This window comes from Ricinus communis, chromosome 5 (assembly GCF_019578655.1).
Source record: "Ricinus communis isolate WT05 ecotype wild-type chromosome 5, ASM1957865v1, whole genome shotgun sequence".
Classification (NCBI taxonomy): domain Eukaryota; kingdom Viridiplantae; phylum Streptophyta; class Magnoliopsida; order Malpighiales; family Euphorbiaceae; genus Ricinus; species Ricinus communis.
Window position 1 is genome coordinate 28,212,966 of NC_063260.1, and position 17,509 is coordinate 28,230,474.

At 29.9% G+C, this 17,509-nt stretch overlaps 2 protein-coding genes across 3 annotated transcripts; both read left to right on the forward strand.

Moving 5' to 3' along the window:
• The first annotated feature begins 1,045 nt into the window (after positions 1-1,045).
• LOC8280075 (protein PAM68, chloroplastic) lies at positions 1,046-2,732 on the forward strand. The gene is made up of 2 exons (XM_002519826.4): positions 1,046-1,254; positions 1,988-2,732. Exons 1-2 carry the CDS (start codon positions 1,177-1,179, stop codon positions 2,570-2,572), a joined length of 663 nt encoding a protein of 220 aa, XP_002519872.1. The 5' UTR covers positions 1,046-1,176; the 3' UTR covers positions 2,573-2,732.
• An 8,269-nt stretch (positions 2,733-11,001) lies between these two features.
• LOC8280074 (protein BREVIS RADIX) lies at positions 11,002-17,156 on the forward strand. 2 transcript variants are annotated; one of them, XM_025157452.2, is made up of 8 exons: positions 11,002-11,737; positions 11,922-12,057; positions 12,153-12,230; positions 13,270-13,416; positions 15,162-15,547; positions 15,628-15,757; positions 16,231-16,601; positions 16,706-17,156. In XM_025157452.2, exons 4-8 carry the CDS (start codon positions 13,306-13,308, stop codon positions 16,782-16,784), a joined length of 1,077 nt encoding a protein of 358 aa, XP_025013220.2. In that variant the 5' UTR covers positions 11,002-11,737; positions 11,922-12,057; positions 12,153-12,230; positions 13,270-13,305; the 3' UTR covers positions 16,785-17,156. The 2 variants fall into 2 exon arrangements, with proteins under 2 accessions (XP_025013220.2, XP_048229467.1); XM_048373510.1 differs by lacking the exon at positions 11,922-12,057.
• Positions 17,157-17,509: the final 353 nt, after the last annotated feature.

Consider the following 17,509-nt stretch of genomic DNA (forward strand, 5'->3'; position numbering starts at 1 on the left):
TTCTTTTGGAGAAAAAAACGAGATATCGCCGCATAATGAAAAGATTAAAATGTAAATTATCCTGAAAGTTAAGAAATTATAAAATTTACAGTTGAAAAGGCATAGTTTTCTTTTTTTCTTAAGAATTGTATTGTTTGTTTTGAAATTATATAATTCTTTTATTATGAGAAATTTAAGGGCTATAAATTATACAATAAAATATAATTATCTTTTTAAATCTATCATATAATTTATTAATTTAATTGTTTGCATAATCTATTAAGAGAATTATAGATTGGTGGCACAAATATTTATATTATTAAAATATTATTAAGTGATGGTAAGAAGATATTTTATTAAAAAAGGAATTTATTTGCAAGAATTTAACGTATTATAAGAATTTATATTATTATAAATGTCATCCTCAAATTTAGAATTTTTCTAATGTTTCAAAAATAAGTGGAGCCCTTTGGAGGTTGAGAGTAACACTCGCTGCCTTAATTATTGTTTGTCTGGCAGCTTTTGACTCTCTCTTCGATTTTTTTACTCGATTATTAAATAAAAATATGTTGGACCTTTTCATGTAATTTTAATTCTCTTTCATATTTATAATAAAATTTATAATTTATAGATTCAGATTGTTATTATTATTTTAATTATAAAATTTAATTAATAGATAAACTTAATAAATTTTTTAATATTTAATATTAATTTATAATGTTTTATTAATAATAATAAATTAACTATTCTAAAATATTATTAATTTTTTTAAATTTTATTAGTATAATAATATAAAATTATTTTGAAGATTTTATTAATTAATTTTAATATTATATAATTTAATAAAATATAATTGATATTATTATTTTTAAAATTAAAAATTTATTATATAATTAAAAAATTAATTTACTATAGATGCAATTAGGTTGGGGTCTTTTATTTAGTTGAACCGTTAGAAAATGTTAAGGGTTCAAAGTGAGACTATATGAATTTGGATAGTTAATTGTAGTTTGAGGTAAAGGTTAAGGACTTATTATAACTTCTACCTTACATAAAAGAGTTACTGTGGGACGCCACTAAAAATCATGGCAGTGCCTTATCCTTTGGTTCTCCATTAAATGTCTGTAAGAAGCTAAGGTTTAAAGATTTTGGTGATTCTCTCGTTTATGTTTGAAAGGAAAGGGAGAGAGAGAGATAATGGGTGCGGATGCAATAGAAGGTGCGCTGATAAGGGCATCGTCCTCCTCCACAATATCATTGCTTTCTTCTTCCAAGGTACTGGTTTTCATTCTTTGCCTTAATTTCTGGGAATTTAACTGAACAATTTCTTGATAGCTAGCCAAGGGAAAGTAATATCTTTCTCTTCTTTGTTGCTTGCTATTCCTACAATTTGAATCTGTATATTATAGTTCTACGATTCCCTTAATATTGGGTCTAAGTTATTTATTTATTTACCACTTCTTTTTGGTGCTTAATTTATATACTATTTTCCAACTTCAAGATATCAAGTGCATTTGAGGGTGAACTGAAAACTCTAGTATATCAACTACTATTATCTGATTCATGTGTTCTTGTTCGAATTCTTAGATGCATGTAGGTTTCTTCAGTGTGCAAGCACTTGCAAAAGATAGGCCACCTATATATCTACTGTCATTTCGATGCTATATAACATTTCAAACAAAGCATGGATTGAATTAATTATGTTGTTTTCTTTTGTTTTGATATATGAATAATTTACTTTAAGATGTTCATTAGATTTATCTTCGATTTATCATTCTTAAATATTCTCAAGAAATTCAATTTTGTATTCAAAAAGAGGATAGGCAACATATCAAAGACTAATTTTGGGTGATATTATTAGCTAATACATCGTTTTTGCATGTAAGTAGTCTAATCTATGTTTTCTGAAGCATAATGTGGTACCTTCTCACATTTTGGTCAGTTTTGCAATCTTTGAGCTGGCTTGCTTTACTTCTTCTTACAGTTATATTCTGTTTCTTATCTACAGATCAATAGTCTGCTTGAACAAGCCTCAACCTTCACATTTTCACTTTCTCCAATCAAGCAAGCTTCTCAATTTCCAATTTCCAAACAAAACTTTTATCCAAATCAATATCATTTCTCATACCCTAAGCCTCTATATGCTACCTTGAATAGCCCTAGAGGTTTTGGCCCTTCTCCAAAGAAAACCAAAAGGACCAAGAAGTTAAAGACAGTCAATCCTAATGACGATGATGATGATGACAATAATGATGATGATGATGAACAAGATGCAGGCATAATACCAGAGGTAGTGACTAATAGGATGATTAGCAGGATGGGATTTTCAGTCGGTGTTCCTCTGTTTATTGGACTGTTGTTCTTTCCTTTCTTTTACTATCTGAAAGTTGGTTTGAAGATTGATGTGCCTACATGGGTGCCGTACATTGTGTCTTTCTTTTTCTTCGGCACCGCCTTGTTGGGTGTCAGTTATGGTATTGTGTCCTCTAGTTGGGATCCAATGAGGGAAGGTTCACTCTTGGGTTGGAACGAGGCTCAGAAGAACTGGCCTGTCTTTTGGCAGTCCTTTTGGGGAAGATCTGGCAAGAAGTAAAGACAAATGCTATTTGGAACTTTGTAAATTCTAATGTCCACACTTCTTACGCAAAAAAACCATGCTTTTGGCTGAGTGGTTTCTTCGACTCTGCTGGACAGATTTTCTATGCACGAAAGTTATCTTATTTTTATAATTAAGCCATTTCATATTTGCTTTACGCCGAAGCACTAGAGATAAAATTGTTCATTTCATATTCACTGGCTAGCTTAGGAAACACCATGTATCGGTATAGCTCTGACCTTCAGAGTGTTTTCTGGCTTCAATCTGGTCTCCTGGCAAAGTAGGGTATGCACGACGAGGGGTTCGTAATCCCGAGTCTTTGGCTATCAAGATGCCCTCAAATGCTAAGTTACACATACAGGAGTATCCGAGGATGGAGAATAGAGAACGAAAGGAGATTGCAGAAGTTGAGATGATACTGATTGTTGAAAAATTCAGAAAAAAAACATCCATATTTTGTTTGTTGGCTCCGAGGCTAACTGCAATGTTTTTGGTAGATACCTGCAACTGTAGGTAGCATCAATCTAGTAATATAACTGTTTTGTAGGCAGAAACTATATTAAAAGAGACAGGGTCCCCAAGGCTAGCACTAGCGGGAACCTCTTCCATTCAAATAAACTCCTTATGAGGAGAATCAGAGAAATGTGATACAGCATGATGAGATAACTTATTACATTACACTTTCTGGAAACAAAAGATAAAGAACATCAATGCTCATCAGGTTTTCAACATTTATAGGGTTGAGCCTTGGGCATTTATTGGTCGAAGCCCAACTTAATTTTCTGGTTTAGGCTCACTCTTCTAAAGCCTTAAATCATAAGTCAATAATGCTGGGAAATTTTTAGCCTTTAGTTTACTTTTCCTAATTGATTAGTTCATGTCAGTCCAACGGATTAATTGAGTGACAGGCAACGTTTTGCTCTTTCTTTTTGGCAATTCAAATATTTAACTCGATAAATTAGTACCCATTTAGCCCAATTATAAAGGGTTTTCTTTTCTTCGATCTTTTTATGCCTTTTTTTTTATAAAAAAAATAATAAAAAATTCAACCCTCGTAAATTACATAATAAAAAAATAAATGTCTCTTTTCCTTTAATATAAAACTAATAATTACCACTAATATAAATTATACAATTAAGAATATTCAATCAAGCCACTTCCTTATTAGCATATTTTTATGCTATTTGATATCAGGAATTATCTTTTTGTGCATATACTGTGTTAAAAAAAAAAAAAAGGGGACATAAGCACTGGACAACAAAAGTTGAGAATAACATATGAATTGTCGAGGGATCATTAAGTGGGCACTAAAGATCTTAAATGCCACCTATCATGACATGTTAGAAAACATGATGAAGCAGTACGAATATAAGATTTTGAAAGCACATTCTTAAAAACACAAACAAAGCCCAGTTATTTAAAGGAATGTTTACAAACAAACAAGCCAGTTGGTCTCTTCTTTTAACATAGGTACAAGTAACATATATTTTTTTTCTTTCTTTTAATCTCTGAAACAAGGAAAAAACAGAAGAAAAAAGAAAGTTAATCAAACATTGGAAATAGAGAAAGAGTTGGGGATTGAGATCTTTGATTTGCTTTAGGAAATGATAGATCCCTGAATAGCTTTGTAATCACTTTTCAAAGTACCATTATATATCATTACTTCAAAACCCAAACATCCTAACGTTAAAACAAAGTCTATTCTTAAACCCTTGCCTTTCTTGTTTCCCCGCCCACCCCCCCATCCCATCCCTTCTCTCTTACCTTTCTTTTTTATAATTGCTTACGCTTTGAGGGATAAAATAAAAAGAGAGAGATTCAGGTGGTCTCGATTTTCATTTGGAATGAGAGGGAGGCTTTTTCCAATTTGTTGGGACATACCCATTTCCTTCCTACGGTTTATTAGACATATTAAGTTAATTTGGACTCTTAATCGCGTATTAATAACGTTAAACATAACTGGGTCTATTTACGATATAAATATATATGTTCATTATTTTTGCTTAAAATGGGAAATGCATATTCAAATAGGTCAAACATGGTAGCTACACAATTAATTAGTACTTTATTTTGTTTTTCAATTATTCATCTCTCTTTACACACACACACACATTGAGACTAGATAAAGATAATGGGAAAAAAATTTAAGAAAGTAGCGAACCAAAGTGTTGGGATATTTGAATTTATTAGCAAAGAAAAAAATAAAGAAGAAAGAAAGGGGGAAAGAAATGGAAGGAATGGGGATGGGGTGGAGTAGAGAGGATGGAATGGCTTTGGACCTTGACTATGCTTTTCTTGCATAAGAAGATCTTGTCTATGCGAGAAACCTTTCTTTTTTAAGCTGAAAAGCTTACCTTCCCGCAGAACGCCACGTGGCAAAATCAAGATCTAGAGAGAGAGAGAGAATGGAAGTATGTTTGTATTTTTAAGAGAAACCATTGAAAAAACAAGAAAATAAAAATGGGTAGGTTTTTATTGTCCCTGTATTCCAAGCATTCCTTGCTTAAAGACAGGTTAGCCCCAGGAATAAAGGCAAGGACAAAACACACAAGTGGGCTAGCTTAAAGTTGTATCTGTAATATATATAATATAATATATTTGCGAAGGCGGGCAGAGTTGCTGACAACCGACAGTAGCCAGTAATATATCTGTGTTGTGGAAAAGAGGAAAGTAGGCAGCCATTAAATGTCTGTGTGTGTTGATTTATCTTGTACCGTGTAGTCACCGGGCACAGCCGGTTAAGTCAGTCACCAAATGTCTACTAACCGTACTAAATTATCACTGATCAAAAATTGGAAAAGGGGGTGTTCTTCACCAGGCATTGACCATTATTTAATTTTGTTTTTGAATTGACAAGATTAGAGCAGAGACGAAGAGATGTTCCTTCAATTCCAATTTGGATTTGGTAACAATCTTTTGATTCCTTTCCTCACTCTGCATTTGCATCAATCTGATTGGACCATTGGGTTTATTTTACGTACGTACATGTGACTTTTCCATTTATTCCTATTATTAATATATATCCAATTCAATTCGCGTGCTTAATGCACAGACCAACTGCAATGGACCCAACAATTCTATTCCCCTCTTTCCCAATCTATTTCTTCTTGTTTAAATTATCGACCCTGTTGTCCTTCTGAACCACCCTAATTGTTATTCCATGAAGTATTCATTTTATGATTATAAAAATCATAATTTCAACCCTCATAAAGACTTATGCCAAACAAACTTATAAAAATTCCTTCAAAGGACTTGTTTTATTCAGGAAGACTTTTAATTGATTTATAGAATTTATCTCCCACATTATTTTACGGACCTCGTTGTTCTTTCTTTTAAGTGATGAAATCCAAACACATGTAATGTTATTACGTGACTTTAAAAGTATTCGAATTTTTATAATGTTCATATCAATGAATCTAATTGTTGACACTTATTAATTGTAAAATAAAAAAATAAAGAGAAAAAAAAAAGTAATTTTTTTTATATGTATATATGTGTATATGATTTTATTGATTTTAACAAATATCTATAAGTGTAAAAGGTTATAGAGATAGAGTTTTATTTGCATAAGAAAATCTATCAATAGAAATACTGACAGACATCTAATATAATCCAAAAATTTTAATATTATCATAGCACTCCTAATTTGATATTTATTATAATGAATATCACTCGTTAAAGTCTTACCAAAAAAGAACTTGTGAAAAAAAGAATTTAGTGAATGAAAAAAATGCATTATTCATGTAGAAGTTTGCGAATAACATTGCCTTTTTTAAAATCTTGTTAGAAAAATCAATTAGATAAAACTTAAGCTAAGAAAAAAATAATACAATGTATCAAAATTTTTTTCTCATAAAAACATAACTTTTAACAAAAATTTCTTAATTGGCATATATCAAATTTGTTCATCAAGTTCTCAAATGTTGTTATATGGAGTATGCTTTTGTAAATAAATTTGTCAAGCTTTTATATTTTTACTTTTATTCTTCAATGACTCTTGATATAGATTAAGATTTTAGATACCACATCGAGACTAATGGCTTTTCATACCATATCAATTGCATTGATTTTCTAAATTTTATTATGCTCAATTATTCTCTTCATGATTCTTTCACTTCCAATGGAAAGATGCATTATTATTTCTAATACTACCATCGTTGTTATTATAATTTTGGCTATAGCTCTAATCACGTCCTTGATCACAGTTATTCTTTTGTCATCTTCCTCGTCCATCTCAAACATTGTTATATATTTTTTTTCATTCACTTCATGGAATAAAGTATAACCAATTGGACGAGTTTCATGCTTTTTTTATAAGACCTCATTATTTTACTCAACAAATATATGAAATTAGGTCAAAATATTTCTTAAAATTCTTTTTTTTTGATATTGCTACTCAGCATATTCGAGAAATGAAAAGTAGTAAAATATCATTTCTAACATACTATAGTCAATAATACTTTCTCTACATAATTTCAATATAGAACTAATTATGAAAACTGCATAATTATATTCACTTACTATTAAAATCTTGCAATCGTAAATGCATCCATTCATAACGAGCCTTTAGAAGAATGACTGATTTATAATGGTCATATCTTTTTTTCAAACTTTTTCAAAGAACTAATGGATCTTAACCGTCAAATATCCAAGTTCTTATTGATATTTTTTATTTCCATCTTTAATTATATTTTCAAAATCCACAATTTTCATATATATTTCGATATCCAATATCCATAATAAATAATTCTTTTAAAGACTAATATATTTACTTTCTCGGGAACATAAAATATTAATTTAATAAATTGTATACTACATTTTAAAATATTTAATTTTTCAGGAACATAGGGTCAAAATACTTTAGGAATCTGTATCTTAGTTATTTATTTAATTAGTTCTTCATGAACTAAAATTAATACTAGTTTTTTATGAACTAAGATTTATAAACAAGTTCTTCAGAAACTAAATTTTATAATATAAGTTCTTTAGGAATTATATATAACAATAGTTCTTCAGGATAACATTAACTAATATTAAATAATATCTCTATAAAATATATGTTAATAATATTTATATTAAATAATAACAACATTAATTTTAATATGCACATAAAAGAAATCTACATGTACTAAAATAGTTAAGATTATAACATCCATAAAGAAACAAATATCATAAAATAGCAAAAATAAAATTTATTATAATAATATGATCCCGTATTTTATAAAAGATGAAAGTATCAACTTTATCTTTAAGTCTTAAATTTTTTTTTCTCAAATCATTAATTTTTTTTTTCATCTTAGCTAGGTTGTAACAAACCACAAGCAATCCAAATTAGGTAGCAACACAAATAATCTTATAAAATGATATTGTACTTGAATCTTGTGTAAGCAATGATATTGATAACATGTTGTAAAATAAAGAACAAGAATAAAGAAAATAAAGAGAAGAGAGTAATTTTTTGATATATATGTATATATATATATATATATGTATCATTTCATTGATTATAACACTTATTTATTGATATAAAGAGTTATATATGTAGAATTTTATTTACATAAGAAAATCTATACATAAAACATACTGATAGATATCCAATATAATCCAAAAAAATTAATATTATTATAACAAATGATACTTTATCTCTTAAATATATTTATTTGCTTGCGCCTTAATCCCTAAATAACATGGTACTTTTGGGAGATTTTGTAAGGACTAAATTATATGATTTAGAACAGTAGAAACTAAAGGTTTATGTCAAACCTAGTGGATCACTTTATAATTAAGACAAAAAAAAGAAAGAATTGGAGTTGGATTTTAATCTTAACTAGTCATTTATCCGTGTATTACACGACCATTATTATTATTTTGATTATAAAATCAAGTTAATAGATACAATTTAATAAAAAATTTAATATTTAATAAAAATTTAATATTTAATATTAATTAGTAATATTTTAAAAATAATAGCAAACTAACTATTTTTAAATGTCTTTTCAATTTTCTTAAAATTTTGAAATTTTATTAGGCCAATAATATAAAGATATTCTAAAAATACTTATTAATTAATTCTAGTATTATATGAATTAATACTATTAATATAAATGATATTACTATTTTTTAGATTAAGAACTTATTATACCATAAAAAATTAATTTATTATTAAATATAATATTAAAATATAATTTTAGAATTAGAAAACTAATTTATTAGTTGATATAATACTAATATATAATTAATATGCTATTTTTTAGATATAATTAGTATTATTATCAGATTAAAAAACTATTTATTAATTAATATAATATTAAAATATAATTAACATTCTATTTTTTAAGATTAGAATCGGTATTTAATTAAAAATATAACTAATTAATCAATAAAATAATAGAAAAAACTATAAAATCACACATCAGTTTGAATTTCATGTGTTAAAAATAAGTACACATGTTAAAATAAAAATTTTATATATCAAAATTAAGCACACATGTAAAAATAAGAATTCTATATATAAAAAATTAAACACATATATTAAAAAAAATTAAATCTTAAAAATTAATATATTTATATATATTACTTCCTCATCATGCTAATTAGTGAAAGGTTTATCATTGAATTAGTGAGTGTCCAATGCCATAAGAAAAACATCATATTGAATTCAAAATCTAGAATGCCTTAATCCCTTTCACTTAACTTTTTCTTTTGAGGAGATCCCTTTATTTAACTCAATCCACATGTGGAGGCGTAATTTCCTTTTTTAGAAGAATAGCGGCATAATTGTTGTTTATAGCTATAAATATTAATAATTTATATATTTTATTGCTAGTTGCTAAGAATAATTGAATAAAATATTATGAATGATATAATTTTTTTTCTAAAGGTGGTTTGTTTATACATGATGAATTGATAATCAATTATAATTAGTTTTGGATTGTAAAATTGCTTGATATATAGAGAACTAATTAAGAGAGTCGAACAAAAGTAGAGTAGAGGTAAATAATTTATTTATTCCAAAATGAATCAAATTTTTTTTAATCAAACTGATCAAGCTAAGTAAATTCGATTCATTTCGGTTCACATTTTTAATTTTTCAATTAATTTTTTAAGATTATTAAAACTGAATTATGATTAATTTTGTATATTTTAAAGTATATATTTTAAAAAAAATATTCAGCCATAAACATCTTTTAACATATTAAATTTTAGAATTTCTTTTAGTGAAATCTGGAATGAGCCGAAAGTTTATTTGATTTTTTTTTTAAATTGAATTAAAACTTATATTCATATTGTAAAAAATAAATATGAATCTTTTTTAATTTTGATTTTGACAATTGAATAAAAATCTATATATATAGATTGCTTAGATAATACGAATGTTGATACAAATGAAATGCGTTTGATGTTAAGGGTGGATTTCTACTAACATGCTAAAATGGGGAATATGGGAAACTTTAGATAGAATGAGAGGCAAAAGACCTTTCTGCAAAAAGCATTATTATAAAAAGACATCCCAAACCAGATTAAGTTTAGAATCAATGAAAATTTCCCTATTTCTTCTTTTTATTTTCTTAAAAAAAAAAAAACATTATTTATAGGTTTAGACTCTACGTGTTGCCACGCATGTGTGCTACTAGCTTAACCTTAGTCACACATTCCCTACCTTTTCACATTTGCTAAAGGAAACATATAGGCATTGCCTAATTTTAGATTTTTCTTTTCAATTCTTCCTAATTAAATTCTTTAACTTTCTTTATCAGTAACTATAATTGGTATAAAATCGGAACGTTAATTTCCGATACTAAATATCCAGCCACCAGATTTATACTGTAAGAATTTTCGACAATCCATATTAATAAAATTGAAAAACAAAAATTAATTAAAATTAAAAAAGTTTATTTAAAGTTAAAGATTGTAAATCACCAATTGCAATTTGGTATTGGTGATAAATTGAAATGTATATACATGACTATTTATAAAATACAATCTTAAAACATGGTCAAGTTGGACTCAAATAAAATAAGGATAAAATCTAATTATAAATTATAATAAAAATAGATATGTATTAATTTTATAAAAATTAAGGTAAAAATCAGAGGGGAGCAATTCAATTTCGTTTTAGTCCTTTTGTCATAGACACAGCATAAGTATTTACACATATCAAGATGGGGCTCGAATTTCATAACCCTAAATTTATGCAACATTATGATAGCCTTTTCAATTGAGATTGGTGTGCGAATTTATATTCTTTTTTGGTAATTGATAAAAATATTTTACTAGGACGTAATTTAAATACTTGATAATTAATTATTTTAATATATTAATTTTTAATTTAATTTAAATAAAAATATTTAAATTTTATTTTTAATCTTTTAAAGACATTTAATTTTTAATTTAATATAATAAATTTTTATTTTTTTAATAACTAACAGTATGAATTTAATAAAATATTCTCATAATCTAAGAACCCAAATATGTGATGTACATATATACCTTAAAAATTTTAAAAAAGAAAAAGAAAAAAGGGCAACGAATTGGGATGGTTTGGATAGAGGTGCGAAAAGATGAAACAATAATGAAATCACAGCCTTTGATCAACCCCATACAATCCTTTCCCCAATCAAAATTATACACATAAGATTTCCTTCCCTTACTTCACCTAGACATGTGGGCTCCTATGTCTTCTCCTATGTACCAATGTTTTTTTCTAGAAAAAAAGAAAGAAATATTTATTAAATAAAAGTTTCTTAACGTCTTCCTTCACCTTCTAATAGTATTTATGTTTCAAGTAAAAAAACGTTAATTAACGGCGAAAGTTGGAAGGCGTCAACATTCTCTCTTGTATATAAATAAGAGAATCCCAAATTGTTCTTTTTCCTTGTCTGTAAGTTTCTTTCAGAGAAAAAAAAAAAAAAACAACCAAAACTATATCCGATTCTTTCCCATTTTTCCATGCATTTCGCAGATATTCCGCCTCTGAAATTTAATCTCGCCGGAGATTTCTTTATTTGAAATAGAGGGGGAGTGTTGTTTCTGTGTTGCGATATAGAAATCGGCGACATTAAAGGGATTGCAGTGATCGGAAATTTGGTGTGGCATTAAAGACCAAATTCATTTCATGAAGATTTCTCTTTTACAAGAAAACAAACGACAAAAGTAATCAAGGTGTGGATTTTTTTCCATTAATTTTTTTTTTAAAAAAAAGAGCTGTGAGCTTGAGCCAATTACCTCTCTCTATCCCTCTTTCTCTATACATACCAGGTTCTTTATTGGGTTTGGTATGGTTTTGTTGTTGATTTTTTCTCATCACTTTCTCAGTAACCAAACAGTCATTCTTCTTCTTTTCTAGCACTTTGTTTGGCGAGCTGCTTTTGCTAAAGATTCAGAAAAAAAAAGGAAAAGAAAGAAAAAAGAGTTTGAATCTCTCATAGTTTGAAACTTTTTCAACTTTCTCGGCAAGCAAACAGAGCATCACTTTAATGACTGTATTTTCTCTGTCTTTCTTATTCCCATTGTAAGTGAAACCCATTTAAGATCGGAAGTGCTTAATTGTAGTGATCGAGTGATTTGAATATCGCAGGTGAATCGATGAAGAGCAAGAGAGTTTAATAGTAGAGTGAAAGCTAGTGTGGATAGTGAAGACAAGAAATTGGCAAAGGTAATAATAAGTCATTTTCATAATAATTATAATAATAATATTTCACGAATCACATATATGAATAAATATCAAATATGCTTTCTCTTATATTTCCATTATTATTCCCTACTCTTGTCTCCTTGTCTATTGATACTCCCCTTTCATCTATTTTAATTTTAATTTTAATAAATGAATAAAGATATTTATTTTCTGCCATTTTCTGTTGATTTTTTTTTTTATAAGAAATATGAAAATAGATGTCAGAAACTTCGGCTCTCACAACAAAATCTTTGATTCGTTTTTATTTGATATGGTTGTGTAGATTAAAGCAATAGCATAGGGAGTCTGTAAATGAGACCAGACCCACTTTAATGGACCCAATTTGATTGTTTTCTTTTCTATCATTGACTCACTTATTACTCTTTTCTTTCTCTTCTTCTCCGATCCCGAGTTTAATTTCCACTCTCTCCCTCTCTTTTTTTCAATCTTTTGCTTTTGTCTTTCTCGTCATACAACAAAAAGCACATTAAAAAAAGAAGGAACAATCAAATCCATTTCCTTTGGATTGAATGGGGTTTTAAGTTAATTAGAATGTCGTTTTCCCCCTTTTGGAGTTGGAGTTGGAGTTGGTCCGTTTTTGCTGAAACCATCGTATGTGTAAAACCGGAAGGTTTGGTATTTTAATGTCTAAAAATCCAAAACAGTAATATTAAAATCATAGGATTACTACCCATACAAGGTTGTCTGTTCCAATTAAGAATATCTATTTATCTATTTATTTAATTCAAATATCCTCTGCTATTTTTAAATTAATTTCATTTTACTATTATACTGAAAATACCAATTATGTATCGTAAGGAATGTTCTTAGTGTCTTTTCGATAGTGTGCTTGACCATTTTATACTATTACCCCCTTTGACCAATACAGTGTGCTACTAATTTATTTGCATCGCTGTCAATAATATTATTATTTTTTATATGTGTTTAATATGTTGCCCAAAAGACGTTAATTAAATAAAATAAAGAGAAGTAAATAGTGTGAAAGTGATGTGATGAGCAGGGGTAGGGAAGGCAAAAAAAGAAGAAGAAGAGGAGGATGTTTACGTGTATAGCGTGCACAAAGCCAGTAGCAGAGGAAGGTGAAGAAGGAGCGCGTGGGAGTGGAACTCCTTCTACTAAAGAAGCCGTCAAAAGCCTGACGGCGCAGGTCCTTCCTCTATTCCCTATATCTATATTTCTTTTTAGTATTTCTCGTTTGTAATATCCATTTTCTCTTATTATTGATTTAGTAATTAATTTCCAATTTGAGGGAACAAACAATCTCATTAAAATGTGAGCCCCACTGGCCCTGGCTGGGGACCACACACTCTTTTCCCCTTTGGCATCTTTCATCACGTTTATAAAATAAATATTATGTATGCGTCTTTACTTAAATCACTCACTCTTCTTCTGCTGCCTCTGCCTGCCTTCACCTACTCATATAATAAATAATTATTATTTTATAGTAATACTTACCTTTTTTATTATTATTTGTCTGTTGATTGCATTTTCTATTTTAAATAATGAGCACACCACAGATTTGACTCCAACATCATAGGTTCACAGTTTTGTTTCAATCCATGCTAACTTGGAATTTCTTATTTCAAATTCATTACTGAAATTCATATTATTTCTTTTTTCTTTTGTAATAACCATTAATTTAAAATTGAGCTCAAAAACTTGATACTCCTGAGTTCAAATTTAAACTATAATTTTTCAAAAATTTAATTTATTTGCTGTTAATTTCCTTGGGTTGTGCAATGGGGCAATCTTCCTTTTCTCATGTATGTTTTTCTTTTCGTCATTAATGATGGACTGATAAGGTACCAGTCACTAAAAAAGCATGAAGAGACTAATCAAGACCTCTTTAGTTTTTCCTTTATTGTTCTTTTTTTTTTTATAATTATTATTAAATAATTCTAGGCAGGAGGAGGAGGAGGAGGAGGGAAGAAATGAATTTGTGTAGCTCAGTTTATGCATTTAATTTAAGAAGGAAAGAAAAAGGTATTGGTTATTGTGACTGCACATATCTAAGGAAGCAGAAAGGGTGTCGTTATCTTATTGATTAGTATAGATTGTTGTGTAACAGTGGAAGAATGGTATGACTTATGCCTAGTAGTTCTAGTATCTACACTACCGACTGCCAGAACTCAAAAGCCGTGGCTCATTAAAAGATTGATTTAAGGCACACATCAACAAACAGTGAGAAGAACCAAAAAAAAAAAAAAAAAGGAATCCCTCTGCTGACATCATTTCCTTATTAAGTTCCATGTCCATGCTCCTGCTACTTGGCTTGGAGGATCCTAATTCCCTTGTACAAAATCCCAGTTCTTGTATTTCTGCCTGCATTTTGCACCTTTCTCATATACTAAGCCAAATTTTAGCTATATACAATCACTTATTTCTACTTGGGACCACTCACTTCTTTTGGTGTTCCTCAAGCTCTATTATATGCATTGAATTCCAGCACAAAATGTGCTACTTATTCTCACAATAATGGTAATTCTATAAAGTGTGTTAAGTAAATCAATCATTTGGTGTAGTTGTAGTACTAATTAATATTCAGGTTAATTTTTCACAATTAAATGATGCATCAACATTCTTCTTCTTATGTTTTTCTTTTCCTTATGCTTACGTTGACCATCATTCTGTAATATAGTAAAGATATTGTACATTATAGAGATCTTAAGGGTTCTATTAATTTGCTTCACAGGATTTCTGCTCTGATTCTTGAGTGAAACTCTTCGTCTCGCAAACTCGTCTTTTTTCACATAATTCTCTTTAGCTTGTGGTTTTTGCCACAGTTTTCTTTGTGCATTCATGAATACAACTTAACTGTATGATGTTTGTGTATGAAGTTTGCTAGGAACAATATAGCTTCCTTATCAACTCTTGCATTTGGATGATGTTCAGATAAAGGATATTGCACTGAAATTCTCTGGAAAGCAATGCAAACCGTGCACAGGCTCCAGCAGTTATAGGAAAGGACAGCGGCCGTACCCTGACTTCGATGTGGCTTCTGAAGGGGTTCCATACCCGTATTTTGGAGGAGGAAGCTCGAGCTCGACACCTGCATGGGATTTCACAAGCGCAGGTCAGCACAGGGGCACAAGAGGTGAGTCGAGATTTACAAGAGTGTTGAGTGGTGATGAGACCCCGAGGGGAACAGAGTCTTGTGATGTAGTGGTAGAGGATGAGGATGAATCCAAGGAGTGGATGGCACAGGTCGAGCCAGGAGTTCACATTACTTTTGTGTCTCTTCCTAATGGGGGAAATGATCTAAAGCGTATTCGTTTCAGGTATGCATCACTCATCTATTTTATAGCAGCGATTGAATAAAGCAACGTGACGAAGCTTATGCGTTTTTTTTATTTTTAAGCCGAGAGATGTTTAACAAGTGGCAAGCACAGCGATGGTGGGGTGAGAATTATGATAGAATCATGGAGCTCTACAATGTCCAGAGATTTAACCGTCAAGCTCTTAATACTCCTCCAAGGTCTGAGGATGAGGTAAATTTATACCTTTTATCTTGGTGCCCAAAGTATTGTTGCTTGATAAGGTTGGTTGCTAGACTTGGATACACTTGTGAAATTGCCTATCAGGGATTTGAGTTGCACATCTGTTACTTTCTGATCTTTCTTTCTTACCGACAGAAAGCTATATAGCCATTTCTTTTGGCTTTTAAATATTGTAACAAACTCCAGAGCTGTGAACCTGACCTGCTCTTTGAAGTCATAATGAGCTGTGTGTTTTTATTGAATTGGTTGCAAATTTTATTTCTTGGTGATCAATATGTTGATGTTTAAGAATGATTGCCATGTATTACAAACTTGTCAAGAAGTCTCTTTTTAACTGATCATTTTCTTTCTAGTCTTCTATACCACTATGAAACAAATCGTTGGGGGTCACATATTCTGTATATAGAAAGAGTTGATTGTATCCATGTGTCCAAGACATAATAGAAATGAATTTTTTTGTCTAGCCGCACAGAGATTCTTGTTATTCAAGGATGGGATCTGCAAGGGAGAGCCCCATGGCCCCAGCATATACACCAAGAAATCACTACAAACCCTCAGGAAGCAAAGGGTATTTCCCATCTGACGTTATGGAACAAGTTGGCAGCCAACATTACCATGGCGGTTCAAGTGGTTATGGTACAGGGGGCCCAAAAGTTGAAGCAGCTTCCATGGATGCATCACGGACAACTACATCGTCTAGAGATGAGCCTTCTGTTTCTGTTAGCAATGCTAGTGATATTGAATCAGAATGGGTTGAGGAAGACGAGCCTGGAGTGTACATTACTATCAGACAATTAGTCGATGGCACTAGGGAGCTTCGGCGTGTCAGATTTAGGTAAATGACAGTCATATTATTTGAGTTTGTCATTGTCTAACTTCTGAAACTGTGGATATCAAATGCTAATGTTCTCCGACATTTCATTTCTTTTTGTTTCACAGCCGGGAAAAATTTGGGGAAGTGCATGCAAAAATGTGGTGGGAAGAGAACAGGGAAAGAATACAAACTCAATACCTATAAATACAATTTTACATAACCTACACTGCTAGCAACTGAAGAAAATGAACTCAGGGTGTAGTCGGACATCCCTCCGAAAAAGAAAAGAAAAGTTTGGTTTCATAGCATGCACTGGTAAGAATCTAGCTGCTACAGTGATGTTTATTATTCTTTCTGTTTTTCTAATTTTACAGAGAAATGGCATTGTCAACCTATACAGTAGTGTTTCTGAGTATTAATTGATTCAATAGTCCCAAAATCATGTTTCACCATCATTTGTGATGACAACTCCACTTTGTAATGGCAAATTTACATGGGATGTCTAATATGCATCCAAATTTTGTCTCTTTTGTTGTCAGTTTATTATAAAAGATTAGAGCAAATTTTTGTGCCTCCTTTCGACCCTGCCAAGGGACACTTTTATTTTTCTTTTCTTTTTTGTTTGATTTTGTGGGTTACATATTCAGAGTTTGTTCTCTGTAACTCCCCAACTTTTACAGATAAAAGGAATGGAATTGAAATATTCAGAGTTTGTTCTCTGTAACTCCCCAACTTTTACAGATAAAAGGAATGGAATTGAAATTATTTCTTGTCATATTGATGATACAAGGAAAAGAATCTATCAATTCTGAGTTTGATTATCCAGCAACACTGTTTAATATTTATATTATAAAAACGGCTCGTCAATTATTTGTCTTGGGACAAAAAAAAGAAGGCATTCAACTTGTGTGAATTCGCAAAGAAAACCT